This window comes from Rhinoraja longicauda, chromosome 34, assembly GCF_053455715.1.
Source record: "Rhinoraja longicauda isolate Sanriku21f chromosome 34, sRhiLon1.1, whole genome shotgun sequence".
NCBI classification, from domain to species: domain Eukaryota; kingdom Metazoa; phylum Chordata; class Chondrichthyes; order Rajiformes; family Arhynchobatidae; genus Rhinoraja; species Rhinoraja longicauda.
The window spans coordinates 7,637,285-7,663,444 of NC_135986.1; the positions used below are offsets into that span (position 1 = coordinate 7,637,285).

At 50.9% G+C, this 26,160-nt stretch overlaps 1 protein-coding gene across 1 annotated transcript in view; it reads right to left on the reverse strand.

Annotated features, from left to right (window-relative positions):
- Positions 1–2,256: 2,256 nt before the first annotated feature.
- Positions 2,257–26,160, reverse strand: part of LOC144609311 (misshapen-like kinase 1) — a 55,962-nt gene continuing 32,058 nt past the window's right edge. The window contains exons 8-20 of the mRNA XM_078427742.1: positions 24,272–24,295; positions 21,249–21,424; positions 19,944–20,070; positions 17,348–17,491; positions 15,922–16,030; positions 12,335–12,502; positions 11,297–11,440; positions 9,440–9,574; positions 8,412–8,512; positions 7,142–7,291; positions 5,621–5,780; positions 3,619–3,758; positions 2,257–2,531 (exon numbers count right to left, since the gene is read on the reverse strand). Coding sequence (XP_078283868.1) covers positions 2,448–2,531; positions 3,619–3,758; positions 5,621–5,780; positions 7,142–7,291; positions 8,412–8,512; positions 9,440–9,574; positions 11,297–11,440; positions 12,335–12,502; positions 15,922–16,030; positions 17,348–17,491; positions 19,944–20,070; positions 21,249–21,424; positions 24,272–24,295 — 1,662 coding nt within the window. The 3' untranslated portion in view covers positions 2,257–2,447. The remainder of the gene's footprint in view (positions 2,532–3,618; positions 3,759–5,620; positions 5,781–7,141; positions 7,292–8,411; positions 8,513–9,439; positions 9,575–11,296; positions 11,441–12,334; positions 12,503–15,921; positions 16,031–17,347; positions 17,492–19,943; positions 20,071–21,248; positions 21,425–24,271; positions 24,296–26,160) is intronic.

Sequence of the window (26,160 nt, forward strand, 5' to 3'; positions counted from 1 at the left end):
AGGGGGACTGTCGAGAGGGGGGTGGGGGTGGGAAAGAGAGGGTGAACAAGGGAAGACTCCAGCGTGGGAAACTGCCGTGGGAGGGGGTGGAAAGACAAAGGGGAACCTGGCACGGGATACTTTGTAAACTTTGTCGGCGCCCTTTAGGTGACGACTCTTTGCATACCTCACGTACGCAAAGCAAAGGATTTGGCTGTGATTTGTCACATCAAGTATCAAGTAAAAGGCGATGGAAATTATGGAACTGTTTCAAAGTCAAGGAATGTGCAGAAGCCACAAGCCCGCCAGACCAATGTTGTGCGTTTTTCTGCGCTATCAGGTGTCAAAATCAAGGGAGGGAAGGAGGCCGACAGGCTTGACACAAGGGCCGGTGGACAGCAGTGAATAATGTCGGTCAAAATGGAGGGGGAGATGGCGGCGCTGCCCTAGCAGCTGCGGCTTACCTGCAGTCCGTTTGTCTTTGTGTTTTTGTTGGGGGATTTTGTCTTAATTGTAAATGTGATGTCGTGTTTTTGTGGTTGTGTACTATGTGTGTGTGTGGGGGGGAGGGAGGAACTGTAAAATTGTATATTTGTCCCTTCCGAACGGAGACCCGACCTTTGTTTTCTAGGTTGGGTCTCCGTTCCTGCTGCGGCCTACCATCGGCCAAACTCCTGGAGCTGGCGGCCTCCAGGGCTCTGGTTCGCAGAGCCCGCGGACCAGACTCACCATCAGCGGAGCCGGCCGTTCTCGGAGGCTGCGGGGGCGGCTGCGACTCGCCTTAGGCTCGGGCCGCGTGGATGCCGACATCGGGAGCTCCGGCAGCGGCAGCGTGTTCGCCCGCCCCGGATCGCGGGGCTTGGGTCGGCCCGCCGCGGATATTTCACCGTCCGGCGCGGCCTGAAATAGGCCACGGAATTTTCTCTGCTCGGCGGGGGCTTCAATGTCGGGAGCCCCGACCGCCCCGACTTGCAGCGGGGCTTGGGTCGGCCCGTTGCGGACATTTCACCGTCCGGCGCAGCCTGGAACATGGCAACGACAACAGCCTGACCGCAGGAGAAGACGGCAGGGGAAGAGAAAATACATTCTGGCCTTCCATCACAGTGAGGAGGGGACTGGAGGAGACTCACTGTGATGGATGTTTCTTTTTGGGGGGTTTTGTGTTGGTTGGGGTTGTGTAATTTGCTTATTTTATTGCTCTTATTGTTGGACTGTGGGTGACGAAATTTCGTCCAAAAAACTTGTTTTTTGGATGACAAATAAAGATATCTTGAATCTCTTGGAATTCTTTATCTGTCTTTGGGAAAGGCATCAAATACTCTGCGTTCCACTGTGACTAATCTACGTGCAATCCAATGATGTCAGTCACAACTAGTCCCGTATTAGTCGGGACATCCCCTATTTTGGGCTAAATTAGTTTGTCCCGTACGGGACCGCCCTTGTCCCTGTATTAGCAGGGTTGCCAACTTCCTCACTCCCAAATACGTCACCGCCCCGCGGCCGCCATTGGTGGAGCGGGAACACGTGGCCGCTGGCTGGGTGAGGTCACACGGGGCGCGGGGCGGTGACGTCACCCTTTGTCCCGTATTTGGGAATGAGGAAGTTGGCAACCCCCCTAGTCACAACCCGCTGCACGGCCATTTTGAGATAGCCCCTCGATACAAAATGGCGCACCCTGCTGGAAATATAGTCTTCATAAAACCACTTGTCCTCCTCGGCTGCAAACTGCCCTCGATTAAGACGAATGGTCCCTCAAATCAACAAATGGAAATTCCCCCCAACACCATTCACGGTCCGAATTAGACACGACTGAACAGAAACCATGTATTTTTGCACAGATGGCCAAGTGAAAAACCACCTCGATTCTATTCTAAAATAGGCAAAACTAAAATACCGCTCGCACGCACGCACACACACACATTCACACACGATGTTGAGCTACCAATCCTGATTGAACCCATGTTAACTTCCAACATTTGGATGGAGGAAGTTGGCCTGGACCGATGTATTTTGTGATAACGTAGTCAATGTGGGATTCTGAGCTCCACGTTCAGCTAGAGCAGAGGATGGTTGTCCAACTATTACCCATCACCCTCTCCCCACCCCCACCCCACCCCCCAAACACAACCAAGTGCCTACTCCATCTGTGTGTGCTGTTTATCAGTGATGCAGCCCGGGGGGCACTAATGGGTAAAGCATGCTCCTTTATGGTCACACTACTCCAAGCCAAGCCGCCAAAACCCCTTCTCCACAAGACGGATATCCGAAAGAAACACGACAAAAAAAAAGGGGAGGGGGGGGGGGGGAGTAACGGGGTTCACGACAACGTCTTTTGAGGCACGAGATCCGTTCAGAGTTCCACAGAAACCTCTCCAAAGGCATTTAAATCTCTGATCTACAAAACGCACCATCTTATTTACAGTATCCCAACGTTTAGCTTCAGTAGTCCCACGGGGTTTTGTCCCTTTTTACCAGTTCATGATTGTGTTCCTGTTTAAGGTCATGAAATAAACTTGGCTGCTCCCACCTGAGCGAACAGATGCAAAAAATACCTGTGGGGGATTAAAGACAAGGCGTGAGGTGGCCACAAGGTTTGCACATTGAGCAGGTATATGTTTTAGATACAATATAAAACAAACGTTAACCCCTGCATTCACTCTCTCTCTCTCTCTCTCTCTCTCTCTCTCCATCCCTCCCCCACCCAAGTCGCACCAGCTTCTCGTTCTCACCTATCAAACAGCTAACAATGGCCTCTTTTCTTTCATCATCGTTACTGTATCTCCAGTCTAAATCTCCATTCTGTATATTCACTACTTCTTCCAGATATTACTATATATCAAGTCTGAAGAAGGGTCAATTCCCAAAACATCACGTCTCTGTGTTTCCCAGGGATGCTGCCTGACCTGCTGAATTACTCCAGCACTCTGCGTCATTGTTTGTAAGCTAGCATCTGCCGTTCTTTGTTTTAACATACACTGATGAGCCAAAAGATGATGACCCTTGGTGTTGGATGCAGGAGAAATGGGCAGGAGTAAAGACCTGAGCCACTTTGACAAGGGCCAAATTGTTCTGGCCAGACGACTGGGTCGGAGCATCTCTGAAACGGCAAGGCTTGTGGGGTGCTCCCGGTCAGCAGTGGTGAGTACCGACCGACCGACAGTGGCCCGAGGAGGGACAAACCACAAACTGGTGACAGGCAGGGTGTTGGGCGCCCAAGGCTCATCGATGCACGAGGGCAACGAAGGCTATCCCGTCTGGTCCGGACCGACAGAAGGTCGACTGTGGCACAAGTCACGGGAAATGTTAATGGTGGTGACGGGAGGAATGTGTCCTGCTGCGTATGGGACTGCACACGGAGGACCAACAGCAGATTAGGCAGGTGGTATGTCCTCTGGTCCTCGATTCACCTATATTCTGTGCGTCTGCCTCTCATGGTTCCTCTCATGATTTTGTACACCTCTATAAGATCACCCCTCATCCTCCTGCGCTCCAAGGAACAGAGTCCCGGCCTGCTCAACTCAACCTTTCCCCATAGCTCTCGCCCTCCAGTCCTGGCAAGACCCTGGTAAATCTTCTCTGTGCTGATTGCACTCTGTACATTGAAGGATGACAAGCCCCTTGCCCTCCCTCCACGGTTACCTTGTCATTCCGCTCACACAGGAACTTTAGCCGCTGTGCCCGTTTGTGCATGAAGACTCCGTCGAGGTGACCCGTCTCCACCGACCGGATCTCGATGGCCTTCTCGCCCCAACCCATGATCTGATTGGAACAGATGTACGCTACGCAGAGAGACACAAAGCAGAGAGGCAGGCCAGTTACACGGGCAATCAGTCAGTGACGGAAACTGCACCGTGATAGAAACACGCAATACAGGTGCAGGAGTCGGCCATTCGGCCCTTCCAACCAGCATTGCCATTCAACATGATCATGGGCGATCATCCAAAATCAGGATCAATACCCCGTTCCTGCTTTCTCCCCATATCCCTCGGTTCCGTTAGCCCCAAGAGTTGTATCCAACGCTCTCTTGAATACATGAAAGCAAATACACGCCGTACATTTGATCATTTAGTCTATTGTCCCGTGTACCGAGGTACAGTGAAAAGCTGGTGTTGCGTGCTAACCAGTCAGCGGAAAGACTGCACCCGATTACAATCGAGCCCTTTATTGGGGCATCTTCCACTGACTTCTCACTTAAAATAGTTCACGGGTGGCACAGCGGTAAAGTTGCTGCCTCACGGCACCAGAGACCTGGGTCTGATCCCAACTGTGGAGGCGTTTGTACATCGTGTAGTGTGTAGGATAGTGCTAGTGTATGGGGTGATCGCTGGTCAGCATGGACTCAGTGGGCCGAAGGGCCTGTTTCCACACTGTATCTCTAAAGTCTAAAGAAATCCCTCCTCATCTACTTTCATAGTAGACTCTAAAGTCATAGAGACAGAGTTTTCCGGGCGGAAACTGGCCCTACTTGCCCACACTGACCAACATGATGTCCCATCAACACTAGTCTCACCTGCCTGCGTTTGGCCCATATCCCCCTCTAAACCTGCCCTGGCCACATACATGTCTCATTGTTTCTAACACGTTGCGATAGTCTGTACACTGCGATTGTAATCGTGTGATGTCTTTCCACTGGCTGGTGAGCACGCAGCAAAAGCTTTCCACTGTACCTCGGCACACGGGACAATAAACTAACCTGAACTGAACTTACCCACGGAGGCAGACACACACAACGCTGGTCAGCGGGTCAGGCAGCATCTCGGGAGAGAAGGAATGGGTGACGTTTCGGCTCGAGATGGTTTAAATCGAAGGGCTCAGTCCGCCTTAAACAACCTGATCTCCCGGTGGCTCAGCACCTCAACTCCCCCTCTGACATTTCTGTCCTGGGCCTCCTCCATTGTGAGAGTGAGGCCCAGCCCAAATTGGAGGAACTGCACCTCATATTTCGCTTGGGCAACTTACACCCTAGCGGTATCAACATTGATTTTTTAAAATTTTAGATTTAGAGATACAGCGCGGAAACAGGCCCTTCAGCCCACCGAGTCCGTGCCGCCCAGCGATCCCCGCACATTAACACTATCCTACACACACTAGGGACAATTTTTACATTTACCCAGTCAATTAACCTACAAACCTGCACGTCTTTGGAGTGTGGGAGGAAACCGAAGATCTCGGAGAAAACCCACGCAGGTCACGGGGAGAACGTACAAACTCCGTACAGACGGCGCCCATAGTCAGGATGGAACCTGAGTCTCCGGCGCTGCATTCGCTGTAAGGCAGCAACTCTACCGCTGTCCCACCGTGCCGCCCTACTCTACCTTCAGACTTCTCTAACTTCAGATAGTCCCTGCTTTCCCTCTCTCTCCATCCTCTCCCCCTTCCCAGTTCTCCCACTAGTCTCCCCGTCTCCGACGACATCCTATCTTTGTCCCGCCCCCTCCCCTGACATCAGTCTGAAGAAGGGTCGAGACCCGAAACGTCACCCATTCCTTCTCTCCTGAGATGCTGCCTGACCCGCTGAGTTACTCCAGCATTTTGTGTCCACCTTCGATTCCATGCCAGCATCTGGAGTTTTTCCCCTACGTGCTTTCCACGGTCCCTCGGTACACGTGACCGACCGTCAACTGAAGTGAAGTGAACTTACCCACAGAGGTTGGCATCTCTCCCCACTGTAACACCACATCCTTCATGATGCGGCCATAGGTGTTCACGTAGACACCTTCATCTTCGTAGCACAGGAGCATCTCCATGCCAGCGGTGTTGGGCAGAATCACGATGGCGTGAGGCATCATATGGGACTGGATCTAGACAGCAATAGACAAGAGCTTTAGAGTCGGAGTCATGCAGCGTGGAAACCTCACTGGTATTGATTGGCCTGTTGGGACCGTGTTGCTGTTGAACTACCAATTGTTAGCCATTGCACCTCCTAGTTTCATATCATATCATATCATATATATACAGCCGGAAACAGGCCTTTTCAGCCCACCAAGTCCGTGCCGCCCAGCGATCCCCGCACACTAACACTATCCCACACCCACTAGGGACAATTTTTACATTTACCAAGCCAATTAACCAGGGGCCACACAGTCTAAGAATAAAGGGGAGGCCATTTAAAACTGAGGTAAGAAGGAACTTTTTCACCCAGAGAGTTGTGAATTTGTGGAATTCTCTGCCACAGAGGGCAGTGGAGGCCAATTCACTGGATGGATTTAAAAGAGAGTTAGATAGAGCTCTAGGGACTAGTGGAATCAAGGGATATGGGGAGAAGGCAGGCACGGGTTACTGATTGTGGATGATCAGCCATGATCACATTGAATGGCTCGAAGGGCCGAATGGTCTCCTCCTGCACCTATTCTCTATGTTTCTATGTGAGCGAGGGGATGTAAGCCACGCTTATTTAAGCCACGTCTCGATCGCGGATGTCCCTCTAACTAAGGTGCAGTGTTCTTGTGAGCCTCCACCCTCCCCTCCAGTACATTTATCCTCCATTTTGTGCTGACGTGCAGCGTAGGTTTACTAGGTTACTCCCTGGAATGGCGGGACTGTCATATGTTGAAAGACTGGAGCGACTAGGCTTGTATACACTGGAATTTAGAAGGATGAGAGGGGATCTTATCGAAACGTATAAGATTATTAAGGGGTTGGACACGTTAGAGGCAGGAAACATGTTCCCGATGTTGGGGGAGTCCAGAACCAGAGGCCACAGTTTACGAATAAGGGGTAGGCCTTATTTAGAACGGAGATGAGGAAAAACTTTTTCAGTCAGAGAGTTGTGAATCTGTGGAATTCTCTGCCTCAGAGGGCAGTGGAGGCCAATTCTCTGAATGCATTCAAGAGAGAGCTAGATAGAGCTCTTAAGGATAGCGGAGTCAGGGGGTATGGGGAGAAGGCAGGAACGGGGTACTGATTGAGAATGATCAGCCATGATCACATTGAATGGCGGTGCTGGCTCGTAGGGTCGAATGGCCTCCTCCTGCACCTATTCTCTATGTTTCTATGTGAGCGAGGGGATGTAAGCCACGCTTATTTAAGCCACGTCTCGATGGCGGATGTCCCTCTAACTAAGGTGCAGTGTTCCTGTGAGCCTCCACCCTCCCCTCCAGCAAGTGTATCCTCCATTTTGTGCTGACGAAGTGAACGATAACGATAACGCCTTAAGACTTACGTGCACCGGGATGTAAACGTCGTAGGTATTCCCAGAATCCACGTCGACCGCATGGAAGCCTGTATTCGATCCGTAAACAACCTTCAACCTCTGCCCTTCTTCCACAGTCAAGTCAACCAGAGACGGTCGGTGGGGCAGATCCATAAATGACTGGGGGGGGGGGGGGAAAGTGTAAACAAAAGGGGGTTTCTTTAATACTTTTCAACAATTCAAAAACTAATCCACCCTCTGAGAAATGAGCGGCACGGTGGCGCAGCGGTAGAGTTGCTGCCTTTACAGCGCCAGAAACCCGGGTTCCATCCTGACCGCGGGGGCTGCCTGTACGGAGTAGGTACGTTTAGACTTTTAGATTTAGATTTAGAGATACAGCGTGGAAACAGGCCCTTCGGCCCACCGAGTCCGCGCCGCCCAGCGATCCCCGCACATTAACACCATCCTACACACATCAGGTACAGAGAAAAAGCGCACGGTCTGCAATGAGGTAGGTCGGAGGATTGCCTAGCTTATTGGGGGACCGTACAGTAGTCTGAGAATAGCGGGGAAGAAGCTGGTAGCACAGGGTTTTTAGCCCTTTGTATTTTCTGTTGGACGGGAGAAGAGAGACTGACCACAGTGACCTCGACCCGCTTTGCCACCCCCCTCTCTGCACCCCTCTGCTGTAGGAGAATGGGGTTCAGAGAGAGAGCTAGATCAGCCATGATTGAATGGCGGAGCAGACATGCGATCAGCCATGATTGAATGGCGGAGTGGTCCGAGAAATGGCTGCGGTCATTTTTACCGAAGCCCCTCAGCGCCACTCTGCCGCCTCTACACCCACCCAGCACCACTCCACACCATGTTTTAGTTTAGAGATACAGCGCGGAAACAGGCCCTTTCGGCCCACCGGGTCCGCGCCGACCAGCGATCCCCGCACACTAACACTATCCCACACACACTAGGGACAGTGTTTACATTTACCCAGCCAATTAACCTACAAACCGGCACGTCTTTGGAGTGTGGGAGGAAACCGAAGATCTCGGAGAAAACCCACGCAGGTCACGGGGAGAACGTACAGATGGCGCCCGTGGTCGGGATGGAACCCGGGTCTACGACGCTGCATTCGCTGTAAGGCAGCAACTCTATCGCCGCGCACCAAACGCCACCCCCGTGCCCAAAAACGTCACGGGCCGCCCCTGCCAGGACCCAGATCCACTGGGCCGCACCCCTGTCGTTAGCTATTAGGATCGAGGTAGTGGAGACAGTAGGCGCCAGAACAAAAACAGAAAGTCACCTTGAATGCCATGAACTTGTGGTAAGGCTTGGGAGCCCAGGCGTAAACCTCGACAGAGTTCTTCAGAGCAATGACCAGGAACTTAATCCTCTCGTACTTCACTGTGAGGAGAAACATCACATTATTACACCACAGCGTTCAACCCCTCCCGAGACCCAAGATCCCGCCCAGCTGGAGACAGTGCGCGCTCGATGGTGACGTAGGTTTACCAGGTTAATTCCCGGAATGGCGGGACTGTCGTATGTTGAAAGACTGGAGCGACTAGGCTTGTATACACTGGAATTTAGAAGGATGAGAGGAGATCTTATTGAAACGTATAAGGTTATTAAGGGGTTGGACACGTTAGAGGCAGGAAACATGTTCCCAATGTTGGGGGAGTCCAGAACAAGGGGCCACACAGTTTAAGAATAAGGGGTAGGCCATTTAGAACGGAGATAAGAAAAAACTTTTTCAGTCAGAGAGTTGTGAATCTGTGGAATTCTCTGCCTCAGAGGGCAGTGGAGGCCAATTCTCTGAATGCATTCAAGAGAGAGCTAGATAGAGCTCTTAAGGATAGCGGAGTCAGGGGGTACGGGGAGAAGGCAGGAACGGGGTACTGATTGAGAATGATCAGCCATGAACACATTGAATGGCCGTGCTGGCCCGAAGGGCTGAATGGCCTCCTCCTGCACCTATTGTCTGTTGTCTATTGTCTTGGAACAAACAGAGGGTGATGGCTGACTTTAGTGGAGCGTCACAACGGCAGGGAAGGCGGATGGATGAAGGCTGCAGCAGAAAAGGGTCCCCGGTCGTCTTGGACTCCACGCCACTGGATCCTGACCCAGATCTGTCAAGGACTGTCTGTGCACCAGTCTCCCCACGTTAAACAAAGTCACGCACAGGCGTCCTCACCCAATGGAGAGGACAGCCATGCACGCTTCCAGTGACCGCCGATGATGGGGAGAAGGTGGGAGAACAGGGGCCGAGGGGGGACAAATAGACTGGATGATGTGAGCGGCCTAGTTGTGCTCGCGAGGATGACTACTCACCTACTTTGTAGTGCACGCAGCCCTCCATGTCCCCTACAGTGGTCCATCCCTGCTTCTTCTCCACCTCAGGGTCGTTGTGCAAAATCTTATTCCGTAACCAGGACAAGTAGTAGACTCGCAGCTTGTTGCGTTTACCTGAAGGGGGGGGGGAATTAACAAGGTGATCACGCCCTGCCAGCATTCCCTTGGAACAAAAATGAAAATAAAAACACACCGCTCCCCGTTCTCTCCTGAAACCTCGCTGGGCTTCTCCTCACGATGCCGATGCAGCAAGGAGCTTGGCACAAAATGGCGGAGTAACTCAGCGGGCCAGGCAACATCTCTCTAGAGAAAAGGTCGGCGTGGATCCGGTGGGCCGAAACAGGCCTGTTTCCGCGCTGCATCTCTAAACACGAGATACAGCGAGGAAACAGGCCCTTTCGGCCCACCGGGACCGCGCCGACCAGCGATCCCCGCACATTAACACTATCCTACACCCACTAGGGACAATATTTACATTTACCAAGCCAATTAACCTACAAACCTGCACGTCTTTGGAGTGTGGGAGGAAACCGAAGATCTCGGACAAAACCCACGCAGGTCACGGGGAGAACGTACAAACTCCGTACAGACGGCCCCCTGTGTCGGGATGGAACCCGGGTCTCCGGCGCTGCATTCGCTGTAAGGCAGCAACTCTACCGCTGCGCCACCGTGCTGCTTTATAAAATGTCCACTGACTTGGCCTCCGCAGCCTTCCATGGCAATGAATTCCACAGGTTCACCATCCTCTGGCTAAATAAATTCCTCCTCATCTCCTTCCTAACGGAACGCCCTTCAATCCTGAGGCTGTGCCCTCTGGTCCTAGACTCTCCCACCAGTGGAAACATCCTCTCCACATCCACTCTATCCGGGCCGCTCACTATTCAGTCGGTTTCAATCAAAGATGATCGAGCAGAGCAAGATAGACCACTCGACCCTAAAAACCGTAGTAGGTCACGACACCATTTTAGTAGGCAGAATCTTGCAGAAACATTTAAAAAGAAAAATAACACAAATCTGTGAATTGATAGATGAGATCTTGCTATTGAGGGCGTGCAGCGTAGGTTTACTAGGTTAATTCCCGGAATGGCGGGATTGTCATATGTTGAAAGACTAGAGCGACTAGGCTTGTATACACTGGAATTTAGAAGGATGAGAGGAGATCTTATCGAAACGTATAAGATTATTAAGGGGTTGGACACGTTAGAGGCAGGAAACATGTTCCCAATGTTGGGGGAGTCCAGAACCAGTGGCCACACAGTTTAAAAATAAGGGGTAGGCCATTTAGAACGGAGATGAGGAAAAACCTTTTCAGCCAGAGAGTTGTGAATCTGTGGAATTCTCTGCCTCAGAAGGCAGTGGAGGCCAATTCTCTGAATGCATTCAAGAGAGAGCTAGATAGAGCTCTTAAGGATAGCGGAGTGAGGGGGTATGGGGAGAAGGCAGGAACGGGGTACTGATTGAGAATGATCAGCCGTGATCACATTGAATGGCGGTGCTGGCTCGAAGGGCCGAATGGCCTCCTCCTGCACCTGTTGTCTATTGAGATATATTCTGCATTTTTATTATACTGTTCCCCCAAAACACTGATTACACTGCGAGAGGCATAACGGACGGCGGGTTTTGCTTACTAAAATGGCTCCTTTGGGGCCTACACTTCAGTATAGGTGATTTCGACAGAGTGGTCTATTTTGCTCCTCTCTATTATCTTTGGTTTCAATGAGGATCCCCCCCCCCCCCCCCTGTCTTTCTAAACTCCAGCAAGTACGGGCCCAGTGCTGTCAAACGTGTGGATGCCCGGATCATTAGCTTGGGTTCCAGAGGGGTAAAAAGGTTCACCTGATATGGTGATGAGGAGGTTGAGTCCTTCCAGCACGTCCATCTGCTGGAAACGCCGGCGGCTGATGAGGCTGTAGACTTTGCCTTGCCCACTTCGGTCCAGGAGCATGAGTCCATTCTCTGTTCCCACCAGCAGATTCACACCTTCAACACAGCACAGGATGCAAGGTTGAACCAGCCTCACGACAACAAACATAATGTGTCCCCACCCCATTAGGGAGGGAGGGAGGGAGGCCAGTCATGTGGCATTTACGCACCACGTAGGTAAGATCACATTTAGAGTTTAGTTTACTTTAGAGGTACAGATCGTCATGAGAGGAATAGATCGCGTAGATACAGTTTCTTGCCCAGAGTTGGGTAATCGAGGACCACAGGTTTAAGGTGAGGAGGGAGAAGATTTAATAGGAACCTGAGGGGCAGCCTTTTCACACAGAGGGTGGTGGGTGTATGGAACAAGCTGCCAGAGGAGGTTGAAACATAGAAAATAGGTGCAGGAGGAGGCCATTTGGCCCTTCGAGCCAGCACCGCCATTCATTGTGATCATGGCTGATCATCCACAATCAGTAACCCGTGCCTGCCTTCTCCCCATATCCCTTGATTCCACTAGTCCCTAGAGCTCTATCTAACTATTTTAAATCCATCCAGTGAATTGGCCTCCACTGCCCTCTGTGGCAGAGAATTCCACAAATTGGCAGAGAATTCCACAAATAGGTAGTTGAGGCTGGGACTATCCCAACGTTTAAGAAACAGTTGGACAGGTACACGGATAGGGCAGGTTTCGAGGGATATGGTCCAAACGGCGGCAGGTGGGACTAGTGTTGGCCGGAGTGGGCAAGTTGGGCCTGTTTCCACTCTGTGACGCACCGATCTGAACAGGGAGCAATCCAGAAGTGACAGGGACATTTATGGCATTTATTCACAAAATGCTGGAGTAACTCAGCGGGTCAGGCAGCATCTCGGGAGAGAAGGAATGGGTGACGTTTCGGGTGGCGACCCTTCTCCAAGGGACATTTAAGAGTCAACACTTCCATTACTGACCCCACAGTGCGGCGCAGAGTATTTCAGAGTTGAAACGCTTCTTGTATTTGCGAATCTCTGGCGTGTCGCTGTGCGGCCGAGTGTTGGCAGGGTTTACATTCACCACTGAGCATTTCCTGTCCTCGTTTTTCTGCTGGTTTAGTCGGCTCACGTCGCTGATACTCAATCCTAGGAGGAGGAGGAGACAAAAGAGTTTATTAACAACCAGAGTTAACCACCGTCAAAAGGTCGTAAGCGACAGGAGCGGAACTAGGCCACTCGGCCCATCAGGTCCACTACGCCATACAATCACAGCTGGTCTATCTCTCCCTCCCAACCCCATTCTCCTGCCTTCTCCCCATAACCCCTGACACCCGCACTGATCAAGAATTAGTATATTTCTTAATGGATATTTTTAAGGCAGAGATGGATAGATTCTTGATTAGTGCGGGTGTCAGGGGTCATGGGGAGAAGGCAGGAGGATAGGGTTAGGAGGGAGAGATAGATCAGCCATGATTGAATGGCGGAGTAGACTTGATGGGCCGAATGGCCTAATTCTGCCCCTATCAATAGACAATAGGTGCAGGAGGAGGCCTTTCGGCCCTTCGAGCCAGCACCGCCATTCAATGTGATCATGGCTGATCATTCTCAATCAGTACCCCGTTCCTGCCTTCTCCCCATACCCCCTGACTCCGCTATCCTTAAGAGCTTTATCTAGCTCTCTCTTGAATGCATTCAGAGAATTGGCCTCCACTGCCTTCTGAGGCAGAGAATTCATTTATCACATTAATTTATGAAGCGTGAACAATCATCTCTTACCCAGAGTAGGGGAATCGAGAACCATAGGACATAGGACTAAGGTGAGGGGGGTTTAATATTTACCCGAGGGGTAATGTTTTCACACAGAGGGTGGTGGGTGTAACGGATGCACTGCCACAGGAGGTAGTTGAGGCACGTACTATCGCAACGTTTAACAAACAGTCAGACAGGCGCATGGATTGGACAGGTTTGGAGGGATATGGACCAAACTCAGGTAGGTGGGATTAGTGTAGATGAGACATGGAAACATAGAAAATAGGTGCAGGAGTAGGCCATTCGGCCCTTCGAGCCTGTACGCACCGCCATTCAATATGATCATGGCTGATCATCCAACTCATTATCCCGTACCTGCCTTCTCTCCATACCCCCTGATCCCTTTAGCCACAAGGGCCACATCTAACTCCCTCTTAAATATAGCCAATGAACTGGCCTCAACTACCTTCTGTGGCAGAGAATTCCACAGATTCACCACTCTCTGTGTGAAAAAAAACTTTCTCATCTCGGTCCTAAAAGACTTCCCCCTTATCCTTAAACTGTGACCCCTTGTTGGCCGGTGTGGGCAAGTTGGGCCTAAGGGCCTGTTTCCACGCTGTATCACTGTGTATTATCTGGGGATTTCTGGAGATTGAGGTCTTTTAAGGCAATCTGCAGGCCCCATAGCAGAAGCATCCATGTGGCAGGGCTGGAAACTGGACATGTCCTGTGCTAACTCTGCTACCACCATCATCTACTGTACAAGTGATGGCTCCCACTGATTGTGGCCGGAAGCTTGGGCCCTTTTCAGGACGGACGATGACAGCGATGTAACGTTTGAAACATGGATGATTGACACGAAAGAAGTAGAGGAAGGCAGTCTGCAGCCTCTCGTTCCCCTTTTACCACCCACAGGGGGCGATATGCGCTCACTTTAAATCCCCAGACAATGGGTCTGTTCAGCTATTTTCTCCATCGCGATGCTCGTGATTCTAAGCCACTGCCATGTGTTTGGCAGCTGGGCTCCCCGCTAAACTTGGCATGAATTACCCGAGGAGATACTGGATCAGCTTTGGAGCCGTGCTGTCTTACAAGGGGAGAAAGCAAGCGCCTGGAAAGTTCCAGAGACCACAACAGGCAATCTGGAGCAGCATGGTGGCGCAGCGGTAGAGTTGCTGCCTTACAGCGAATGCAGCGCCGGAGACTCAGGTTCGATCCTGACTACGGACGCCGTCTGTACGGAGTTTGTACGTTCTCCCCGTGGCCTGCGTGGGTTTTCTCCGAGATCTTCGGTTTCCTCCCACACTCCAAAGACGTGCAGGTTTGTAGGTTAATTGACTGGGCAAATGTAAAAATTGTCCCTAGTGTGTGTAGGATAGTGTTAATGTGCGGGGATCGCTGGGCGGCGCGGACCTGGTGGGCCGAAGGGCCTGTTTCCGCGCTGTATCTCTAAATCGAAAAAAAGACACGCACTGGGGGCAATTTACAATTTAACCAAAGCCTGTTTCCGGCTGTATATATATGATATGATATGATAATTAACCTACAAACCTGCACGTCTTTGGAGTGTGGGAGGAAACCGAAGATCGCTGGGCGGCGCGGACTTGGTGGGCCGTAAAGGCCTGTTTCCGCGCTGTATATATATGATATGATGATATGATATGCCAGAGAAAACCCACGCAGGTCACGGGGAGAAGGTACAAACTCCGTACAGACAGCACCCGTGGTCAGGATGGAACCCGGGTCTCTGGCGCTGTGAGGCAGTAAGTCTACTCGCTGTGCCATTGAGCTGCCCCAGCAATGCCTTCGATTCATTGCAGATTAAATTCCTGCAATTTGGCACTCCTGTGTAACGAGGGTGTTTTAATAGCCACCACTGAGGAGAGGAGTTTGGGTGACATGGGTAGGGAGGACGTAAGTTATAGAGTGTGGAAACTACTTGCCCACCCCGACCAACATGTCCCATCTACACTAACTAGTCCCACCTACCTACCTTTGCCCAATATCCCTAAACCTTTCCTATCCTCGACCTGTCCAAATGTTTATTAAAAGTTGCCTCAACTACCTCCTTGTTCTTAAGCCCACCACCCTTTGTGTGATAGTTACCCCTCAGGCTCCTATTAAATCTTTCCCCCCTCACCGTAAACCTCTGTCTTCTAGTTCTACGATTCCCCACTCTGGGCAAGTGACTCGGTGTGTTTACCCGATCTATTCCTCTCATGATCTCGTACATCACTACAAGATCACCGCTCATCCTCCTGCGCTCTAAGAAATAAAGTCCCAGCCTGCTCAACCTCTCCCTATAGCTCAGGCCCTCAACATCCTCGCAAACTCTCTCTGCACCCTTTCCAACTTGACAACATCTTTACGATAACTTGGTGCCTAGAACAGAACACAATACATTAAACCCATGTCCTCTGGTCCTCGATTGCCCTACTCCGGGCAAGAGACTCTGTGCGTCTACTCAGTCTATTCCTCTCATGATTTTATAAGAAGGCCGGTCACGGTGGCGCGGCGGTAGAGTTGCCGCCTTACAGCGAAAGCAGCGCCGGAGACCCAGGTTCGATCCCGACTACGGGCGCTGTCTGTACGGAGTTTGTACGTTTTCCCCGTGAGTTTCCCCCGAGATCTTCGGTTTCCTCCCACACTCCAAAGACGTGCAGGTTTGTAGGTTAATTGGCTTGGTAAATGTAAAAATTGTCCCTAGTGGGTGTGGGATAGTGTTAGTGTGCGGGGATCGCTGGTCGGCGCGGACCCGGTGGGCCGAAGGGCCTGTTTCCGCGCTGTATCTCTAAACAGTATATTTCTGGACTCACCAGCGATTTGTATGGATTCCCCATCAGCACCCATCTGATACATGCCAAGGTCAACAAAGGTAGTAAAAGACGACTTTCCTGGGGATTTCACCAGGCCTCTTGACTGAAACTGAAACAAGACATCTTGTTGGAAAAAAAACAGTCATTGGCTTAGACCAACCACAAAAGCACAGCATGAGAAAAGGCCACTCAGCCCTTCAGGGTTTATGCTATCCCTTTGAGAATGTCAACAATGGCTTCCTGTCTCCGTGAGATGAGGAAACTGGCCAGAATAATTAGCCAGACTTCTGCACGCTGCTCCAGAATGCCTCTTACACACACTGCTAGTTGGTGGAGTCCAGAAACACTCAAGCACAAGACTTGCTCTCTGAGCTTTAGCAGGCAGTTAAAGTATACAAGTCTCAGGGAATGGATTAGTCTGCATTTGCTGGAAATCAGAACTGAAAACAAAAAATACTCAAAGTTCACCACAGGTCAGGCTGCAAATGTAGAAACGTTGAAGAACACTTTGTCAGAGCTGGACAAAGGGTCTTGAATGTGAAGCATTAGTTCAACACTTCTCCAAAGGTATAGCCTGACTGACTGAAGATATATAGAGAGAGATATATAGAGAGAGATATGGAGAGCGAGATATGGAGAGAGAAGGGGAGAGAGAGGGGGAGAGAGAGGGAGAGAGAGAGGGAGAGAGAGAGGGAGAGAGAGAGAGAGAGAGAGAGAGAGAGAGAGAGAGAGAGAGAGAGAGAGAGAGAGAGAGAGAGAGAGAGAGGGGGAGAGAGAGAGAGAGAGAGAGGAGAGAGAGAGAGAGAGAGAGAGAGAGAGAGAGAGAGAGAGAGAGAGAGAGAGAGAGAGAGAGAGAGAGAGAGAGAGAGAGAGAGAGAGAGAGAGAGAGAGATGGAGAGAGAGAGAGGGGGAGGGAGAGAGAGCGGGAGAGAGAGAGAGAGGGAGGGAAGAGAGAGGGAGGGAGGAGAGAGGGAGGGAGGGAGGGAGGGAGAGAGAGAGAGGGAGGGAGGGAGAGAGAGAGAGATGGAGATGGAGAGAGAGAGACAGAGGGAGGGAGAAAGAAAGAGAGAGAGAGAGAGAGAGAGAGCGAGAGAGAGAGAGAGAGAGAGAGAGGGGGAGAGAGAGGGAGAGAGGGAGGGAGAGAGAGGGGGAGAGAGAGAGAGAGCGAGATGGGAGATGGAGAGAGAGATGGAGAGAGAGAAAGAAAGATGGGGAGAGAGAGAGATGGAGGGATGGAGAGAGAGAGAGGGAGGGAGTCTTCAGATTCTTTAATTAGGAAAGAACTGCAGATGCTGGTTTAGATCAAAGGTAGACACAAAATGCTGGAGGAACTCAGCGGGACAGGCAGCATCTCTGGAGAGAAGGAGCGGGTGATGTTTGGGCTGGAGACCCTTCTCCAGACAAGATGGAGGGCAGCCACACTCACCTCAGCTATGCTGTCATCCTGCTGTGATTTGGGGCCTTTAGTGTCGGTGGGGGAATGACTCTGCCTCACCAGGTCGGGCAGATTGACGTGAGTGGTGAAGCCATTGCTGTCCGCATGAAGGACGCCTCGTTCCTCCTCAGGGGTCTGTGGAGAGAAAAGCAAGACTGCCGGTGATATACAGCTGCTCCTCGACGTGAGATGCTTCGACTTTACGGTCGTGCAAAAGCCATACACATTCAGTAGAAACCCTACTGTGAATTTGGAATTTTATTACAAAATGGCCTTTGTGTTAGATGATTTTGCCCCACTGTAGGCTAATGTAAGTGTTCTGAGCACGTTTAAGTTAGGGTCTCCACCCAAATTGTCACCCTTTCCTTCTCTCCTGAGATGGTGCCTGACCCACTGAGTTACTCCAGCATTTTGTGTCTACCTTCACGTTTAAGTTAGGCCAGGCTATGATGTTGGGTAGGCCAGGCTAGGCTATGATGTTGGGTAGGTTAGGTGGCTATGATGTTGGGTAGGCCAGGCTAGGCTATGATGTTGGGTAGGTTAGGTGGCTATGATGTTGGGTAGGTTAGGTGGCTATGATGTTGGGTAGGTTAGGTGGCTATGATGTTGGGTAGGCCAGGCTAGGCTATGATGTTGGGTAGGTTAGGTGGCTATGATGTTGGGTAGGCCAGGCTAGGCTATGATGTTGGGTAGTTAGGCTAGGCTATGATGTTGGGTAGGTTAGGTGGCTATGATGTTGGGTAGTTAGGCTAGGCTATGATGTTGGGTAGTTAGGCTAGGCTATGATGTTGTGTAGGCCAGGCTAGGCTATGATGTTGGGTAGGTTAGGTGGCTATGATGTTGGGTAGGCCAGGCTAGGCTATGATGTTGGGTAGGTTAGGTGGCTATGATGTTGGGTAGGTTAGGTGGCTATGATGTTGGGTAGGTTAGGTGGCTATGATGTTGGGTAGGTTAGGTGGCTATGATGTTGGGTAGGCCAGGCTAGGCTATGATGTTGGGTAGGTTAGGTGGCTATGATGTTGGGTAGGCCAGGCTAGGCTATGATGTTGGGTAGTTAGGTGGCTATGATGTTGGGTAGTTAGGCTAGGCTATGATGTTGGGTAGTTAGGCTAGGCTATGATGTTGGGTAGGCCAGGCTAGGCTATGATGTTGGGTAGGTTAGGTGGCTATGATGTTGGGTAGGTTAGGTGGCTATGATGTTGGGTAGGCCAGGCTAGGCTATGATGTTGGGTGGGTTAGGTGGCTATGATGTTGGGTAGGCCAGGCTAGGCTATGATGTTGGGTAGGTTAGGTGGCTATGATGTTGGGTAGGTTAGGTGGCTATGATGTTGGGTAGGCCAGGCTAGGCTATGATGTTGGGTGGATTAGGTGGCTATGATGTTTGGTAGGTCAGGTAGCTAGGTTGTTGGATGTTGGGATGTTGGGTAGGTTGACAGATTCTTGATTAGTGCGGGTGTCAGGGGTTATGGGGAGAAGGCAGGAGAATGGGGTTGAGAGGGAAAGATGGATCAGCCATGATTGAATGGTGGAGCAGGCTTGATGGGCTAAATGGCCTAATTCTGCCCCTACGACTTGTCTTTTTAAACGACGTGATAGTACAACGCTGATCTCCATTGAAATATGCAGCAAGTCCAAACTTGCATTCAAGAGAGTTAGAGTCTTTGGGCTAAAGGAATCAAGGGGTATGGGGGAGAAAGCAGGAACGTGGTACTGATTGAGAATGATCAGCCATGATCACATTGAATGGCGGTGCGTACAGGCTCGAAGGGCCGAATGGCCTCCTCCTGCACCTATTGTCTGTTGTTACTTAACCGTTAGGTTGTGCTGTCATGTTTAACACTCTTCATAAGTTCATAAGTGATATGAAGAGCATTAAACGTGTTAACTATCTATCTATCTCTGCCGTAACTATATCCATTGACCTGGGCAGCCACGGTGGCGCAGCGGTAGAGTTGCTGCCTTACAGCGCCGGAGACCCGGGTTCAATCCCGACTCTGGGTGCTGTCTGTACGGAGTTTGCACGTTCTCTCCGTGACTTGCGTGGGTTTTAGACAATAGACAATTTTTCTCCAAGATCTCCGGTTTCCTCCCACACTCCAAAGACGTGCAGGTATGTAGGTTAATTGGCTTGGTTTGTGTGTATATTGTCCCGAGTGGGTGTAGGATGGTGTTAGTGTGTGGGGATCGCTGGTCGGCGCGGACTTGGTGGGCCGAAGGGCCTGTTTCCGCGCTGTATCTCTAACCACTAAACTAAACTCTACAATAGTTCTATCCAACACAATGTAAATTGTCCCTAGTGTGTGTAGGATAGTGTTAGTGTGCGGGGATCGCTGGTCGGCGCAGACTCGGTGGGCCGAAGGGCCTGTTTCCGTGCTGTATCTCTAAACTAAACTAATAGCCTTGGCCTAAACGGCCTTCTGTGGCAGTGAATCCCACTTCCACAGAGCAGGGACCAGATGGAGGAGTGACATTATGCGATGAATTGGATCCCATTGTTACCATGGTTGCCATTGCAAAACTCTGCGTTGCTCCCGAAGGCCAGGACTCTTTTCTAATACGAGAGGGATACACCGAGCACCGAACCTACCCTCTGAACTATCATCGTCCCGTCTCCGTAGCTGCTGTTGGACGTTTCAACCACTGCGGGCTCTTCATCATCGTGAACCACCATTGTGCTGACGCTGTCTGTGTCACCGTCATTGGCACGGTTTTGCCTGAAGAATAAAAATTTAAAACATAATGCATGGACGACACATGGGAGACCCGGGTTCGATCCCGACTACGGGCGCCGTCTGTGTGGAGTTTGTACGTTCTCCCCGTGACCCGCGTGGATTTTCTCCGGGTGCTCCGGTTTCCTCCCACACTCCAAAGACGTGCAGGTCTGTAGGTTAATTGGCTTGGTATGATTGCAATTTGTCCCTGGTGTGTGTAGGAGGACGCTGTTAGTGTGCGGGGATTGCTGGTCGGTGCGGACTCGGTGGGCTGAAGGGCCTGTTTCCGCGCTGTATCTCTAAACAAAACAAAACCTAGGACTCGAGGGTGTGAGCTACAGGGAGAGGTTGAGCAGGCTGGGTCTCTATTCCTTGGAGCGCAGGAGGATGAGAGGAGATCTTATCGAGGTGTCAAAAACATGAGAAGAATAGATCGGGTAGACGCACAGAGTCTCTTGCCCAGTGTCGGGAAATTGAGAACCATAGGACATGGGTTTAAGGTGAGGGGGGGGGGGAGATTTAATAGGAACCTGAGGGGCAACGTTTTCACACAATTGTTGGTGGGTGTATGGAACGAGCTGCCATAGGAGGTAGTTGAGGCTGGGACTATTGCAACGTTTAAGAAACATTTAGGCAGGTACATGGATAGGACAGGTTTCCTACGTCACCCATCCTCTGGAGAAAGGGAATGGGCGAGGTTTCGGGTCGAGACCCTTCTTCAGACTGATGTCAGGGGAGGGGGCGGGACAGAGATAGGATGTAGTCGGAGACGGGAAGACTGATGGGGGACCTGGGAAGGGGAGGGGATGGAGAGAGAGAGGGACAGCAGGGGCTACCTGAGGTTAGAGAAGTCAATGTTCATACCACTGGGGTGTGAGCTTCCCAAACGATATATGAGGTGCTGTTCCTCCACTTTGCGCTGGGCCTCACTCTGACAATGGAGGAGGCCCAGGACAGTTTGGTCTCTCGTGGGGATGGTCTCGGTAAGGTCTGCCGTGTGACTTGTATGCCAAACAAAGCATTTCACGGAAGATAAGACACAGAAAGCTGGAGGAACCCAGCGGGGCAGACAGACAGGCAGCACCTCTGGAGAGTAGGAATGGGGGGCGTTTCAGGTGCAGCTGGGGACAGGCGTGAATAGAGGACCGTTTATCCGTTCATCGCCCCGTCCCGGTACGCACCCTGATCGGGAACCGTCGGAGCTGGAGAGGTTCTCGTCCTGGCGCTCGTTCTCTCCTTCCTCGTCATCATCGTCGGTGCTGCCAGACTCCTCGCTGGAGGACGAGTAGTCCATCACTTTGACCGGCGGCTTGGGCAGCTCGTCGGGGCGGCCATCCTTGCCCAGGTTCAGCATGTCCTTGAGGGGAAATGCAGAAGGCCTTTCACAACGGGCCGTCGGAAGCGACACAACCCAACGGAGCCCACACACAGACAACACTGTCAACCCAAGACGTTCAACTCTTGAAATCACCCAGGTAGAAACAAAATGGAGACTTTTGATCGTCACCCACGAGCCAGTGCTCAAAATGGCCTCCTAATAAAAGAGGAAAGCTTTTGACACACTGTTGAACAATTAAAATAAGGATCATAATAAACATTACATGTCAATGTAGCATCAATATATATATATATATAATGTGCAGGAAGATAGACAAAAAATGCTGAAGTAACTCAGCAGTATCCTACCACAACCAGAGAGCATCAACCTCATTGGTGACCCTCGGACTATCCTTGATGGGACTTTGCTGGCTTTCCCTTGCACTAAACGTTATTCCCTTATCATGTATCTGTACACTGTGGACGGCTCGATTGTAATCGTGTCTTGTCTTTCCGCTGACTGGTTAGCACGCAACAAAAGCTTCTCACTGTACCTCCGTACACGTGACAATAAACTAAACTGTAGACATCTCTGAAGAGAAGGAATAGATGATGCTTCAAACAGACTGAAGAAGGGTCTGGACCCGAAACGTCGCCCATTCCTTCTCTCCAGAGATGTTGCCTGTCCCGCTGAGTTGCCCCAGCATTTTGTGCCTATCTTCAATATATATAAATAATGAGCATTTAATAGTTTACCTCGGGATTTGACTTCGGCCTCCTCCTGCACCTATTGTCTATTGTCTATCCCACACGTCGTGAATGACTTTTCCCTGGTGGCATCAAGGCCATCCGCCCAGCAATTGATGCTGCCCTGGCCTCGATGTCTACCCTTGGCCTACAACTTTAGGCTGCGCACGCCATACGCAAGAAGAAGAAGAATAATTTACCTCGCCTAGTCGCTATGATTGTGTTGAGATGTGTCTTAAATTTGGCAAATTCTCTTTACAGAACTAGCTTAGATTGTGTGTCTAGGTTGGCGTGGATGAGTTGGGCTTGTTTCCGGGCTGCATGCCTCTAGAGACCCCCTTTCACAACATCAAATCTGTTCTTAAATGCAGGAATCTTGCAAAATTCACTCAGCATTTGAAGAATTTACGCAAAGAGGACCATCAGGTAAGTTTTAAATGGAATTTTAATTAGTTTGGAATGAGCACTACTTACAATATAATTTCCAACTAGACTAGTCCACTCTCTGACTATCTTTGATCAATGATTCCTTTAGCCATCTTTCCAGAGTAAATGTTTTCACCCAGAGAGTTGTAAATTTGTGGAATTCTCTGCCACAGAGGGCAGTGGAGGCCAATTCACTGGATGAATTTAAGAGAGAGTTAGATAGAGCTCTAGGGGCTAGCGGAATCAAGGGATATGGGGAGAAGGCAGGCACGGGTTACTGATTGTGGATGATCAGCCATGATCACAATGAATGGCGGTGCTGGCACCTATTTTCAATGTTTCTACACTTGATGGGCCGAATGGCCTAATTCTCCAATCACTCATGAATATAAAGGTAGAGACATATAGCAGGTCAAAGTGATACAGCCTGGAAACAGGCTCTTCGGCACAGTTTGCCCACACCGACCAACATGCCCCATCGACACGAGTCCCACTTGCCTGTGTTTGGCCCATATCCATCTAAACCTGTCCTATCCATGCACCTGTCTAAATGTTTCTTAAATGCTCCATTACCCCCGGCAGTTCGTTCCATACACCCACCACCCTTTGTGTAAGATTGTTATCCCTCAGGTTGCGATGAAATCTTTCTCCCCTTGACTGTAAACACATGTCATGGTGCAGCCTGAAGCCTACTTTCACTTCAATAACCTCAATGTCGTTATTGAGTATTGGTCGAGCATCAAGTCTTCCAACGTTACCCACAGCTGCTGCAACTGAATTACTGCTTCAGCAGTGCTGATAACTCTGTGCGTGTGGGAGAGGGGAGTGGGGAGAGAGAGTGGGGAGAGGGGAAGGGAGGGAGGGGAGAGGGAGGGGGAAAAGGAGAGAGAGGAACGAGAGGGAGAGAGGGATAAAGAAAGAGGGGGAGGAGGAGTGGGAGTGAGAGGGGGAGAAGGAGAGAGAGGAGAAGGGGAGAAGGGAAAGGGAGGGAGAGGGAGGGTGAAAAGGAGAAAGGAGGGAGAGGGGAGAGGAAGCGAGAGAGAGGGGAGAGGGAGAGAGGGGGTGGAGGGGGAGAGAGAGGGGAGGGGGAGAAGGGGATGGGAGGGAGAGGAAGGGGAGAGGGAGGGTGTAAAGGAGAGAGAGGAAGGAGAGGGAGAAAGGGATAAAGAAAGAGGGGGAGAAGGAGAGGGAGAGAGAGAGCAAGAGGGGGGAGGGAGGGGGAGAGAGAGATGGGGAGAGAAGGGGAAGGGAGGGAGAGAGGGAGGTGGAAAAGGAGAGAGAGAGGAAGGAGAGGGAGAGAGAGAGGAATAAAGAGGGGGAGAGTGAGAGGGGGAAAAGGAGAGAGAAAAGAGAGGGAGAGAGGGATAAAGAGAGTGGAGAGGGAGAGGAGAGGGGAAGAAGGGGACGGAGAGGAAGGAGAGAGGGCGGGGGAAAAGGAGAGAGGAAGGAGAGGGACAAAGAGGGTGAGAAGGAGAGGGAGCGATAGAGAAAGGGGAGAGGGAGAGAGAGAAGGGTGGAGAGGGGAGAGGGAGGGAGAGAGAGGGGGAGAGGGAGAGAAATAGAGAGAGGGGGGGGAAAAGGGGAGAGAGAGAGAGGGAGGGATGCATTTACATTTACTTCCAAACCCCAGCGCTAAGCGAGATTGACCCTAGGTGCAGTGCACATTGATCATCAACCATAAAGCCACGACGTTGGAACATAGAATGGCACTAACCTCGCCTATTGCCCTCTTATAGCTCTGCAGGTTTGCAAAGTTTGGCAGGCAAAAGGAAAGAAGGCAGACAGTTAAACATGAGCAAACACGAAGTTAATTCATATACAACATTGCCGCTCAAACAACTATAATGACATTTCTATCAAAGAAACACTAAAGAGACTTGACAATTTGGGAATAAATTTGCATGGCACTCATAGTTAACACAGGTTGCCTTAGATCATTCCAGAATTCAATAGCTTATATTCAAAACGGGTGGCGCGACGGTAGAGTTGCCGCCTTACAGCGCTTGCAACGCCAGAGACCCGGGTTCCATCCCAACTAGGGGCGCTGTCTGTACGCAGTCTTACGTTCCCCGCATGGGGGTTTCTCCGAGATCTTCGGTTTCTTCCCGCACTCCAAAGACGTGCAGGTTAGTGGGTTGATTGGCTTGGTACAAATGTAAATCGTCCCTCGTGTGTGTAGGACAGTGTTAGTGTGCGGGGATCGCTGGTGGGCGCGGACCCGGTGGGCCGAAGGGCCTGTTTCCGTGCTGTATTTCTAAACTAAACTAAACTACTGGGCTTGCCGTGAATGTCAAATATTCTCCATTATTTTGTTATCTTGGGCAGACAGTTGGCAGATGATTACTTGTTCATATGACATCGGTTAGTCACCGCTCTTGGTTGCATGAATAAGGCCCTTGAGAAGGCTTGGGTAGAATACAAAGCATAATGCTCGAACATTTACAAAGTACAGCAACATGAAACACGTGTACCAGCTTCAGCAGGTCACAGAGCCATAGAATGATACAGTGTGGAAACAGGCCCTCCGGCCCAATTTGCCCACACCAGCCAACATGTTCCAGCTACACTAGTCCCACCTGCCTGCGTTTGGTCCATATCCCTCCAAACCTGTCCTATCCATGTACCTGTCTAACTGTTTCTTAAACGTTGGGATAGTCCCAGCCTCAACTACCTCCTCCGGCAGCTTTAGAAAGAAGGCAAGTAGGAACTTCTTTAGTCAGAGGGGAGTTAATCCGTGGGTCTCATTGTGGAGGCCAAGTCAGTGGATATTTTTAAGGCAGAGATATTCAGATTCTTGTTTAGAACGGGTGTCAAGGGTTATGGGGAGAAGGCAGGAAATTGGGATTACGAGGCAGAGATCAGTCATGATTGAATGGTGGGGTAGACTCGATGGGCCGAATGGCCTAATTCTACTTCGAAAACTTGTGAACTTGTTCCATACACCCACCACCCTTTATGTGAAAAGGTTATCCCTCAGATTCCTATTAAATGTTTTCCCCTTCATCTTAAACCTATGTCCTCTGGTCCTCGATTCACCTACTCTGGGCAAGAGACTCTCTGCATCTACCCGGTCTATTCCTCCCATGATTTAAGGTCAAACCAAGATCCCAGAGCTGTTATGGTGACACACGTTCAAGATTGTGCAGAGATGGGAACAACTTTATCCAAGATCACAAGAAATCGCAGAGAATTGTGGACACAGCCCAGACCATCACACAAACCAACCTCCCTTCCACCGACTCCATCTACACCTCACGCTGCCTCGGCAAGGCCAGCAGCCCAGACCGTCACACAAACCAACCTCCCTTCCACCGACTCCATCTACACCTCACGCTGCCTTGGCAAGGCCAGCAGCCCAGACCATCACACAAACCAACCACCCTTCCACCGACTCCATCTACACCTCACGCTGCCTCGGCAAGGCCAGCAGCATCATCAAGGACCAGTCTCACCCCCGGCCACTCCCTCTTCTCCCCTCTCCCATCGGGGCAAGAGGTACAGAAGTGTGGAAACGCACACCTCCAGATTCAGGGACAGTTTCTTCCCGGCTGTTATCAGGCAACTGAACCATCCCACCACAACCAGAGAGCAGTGCTGAACTAC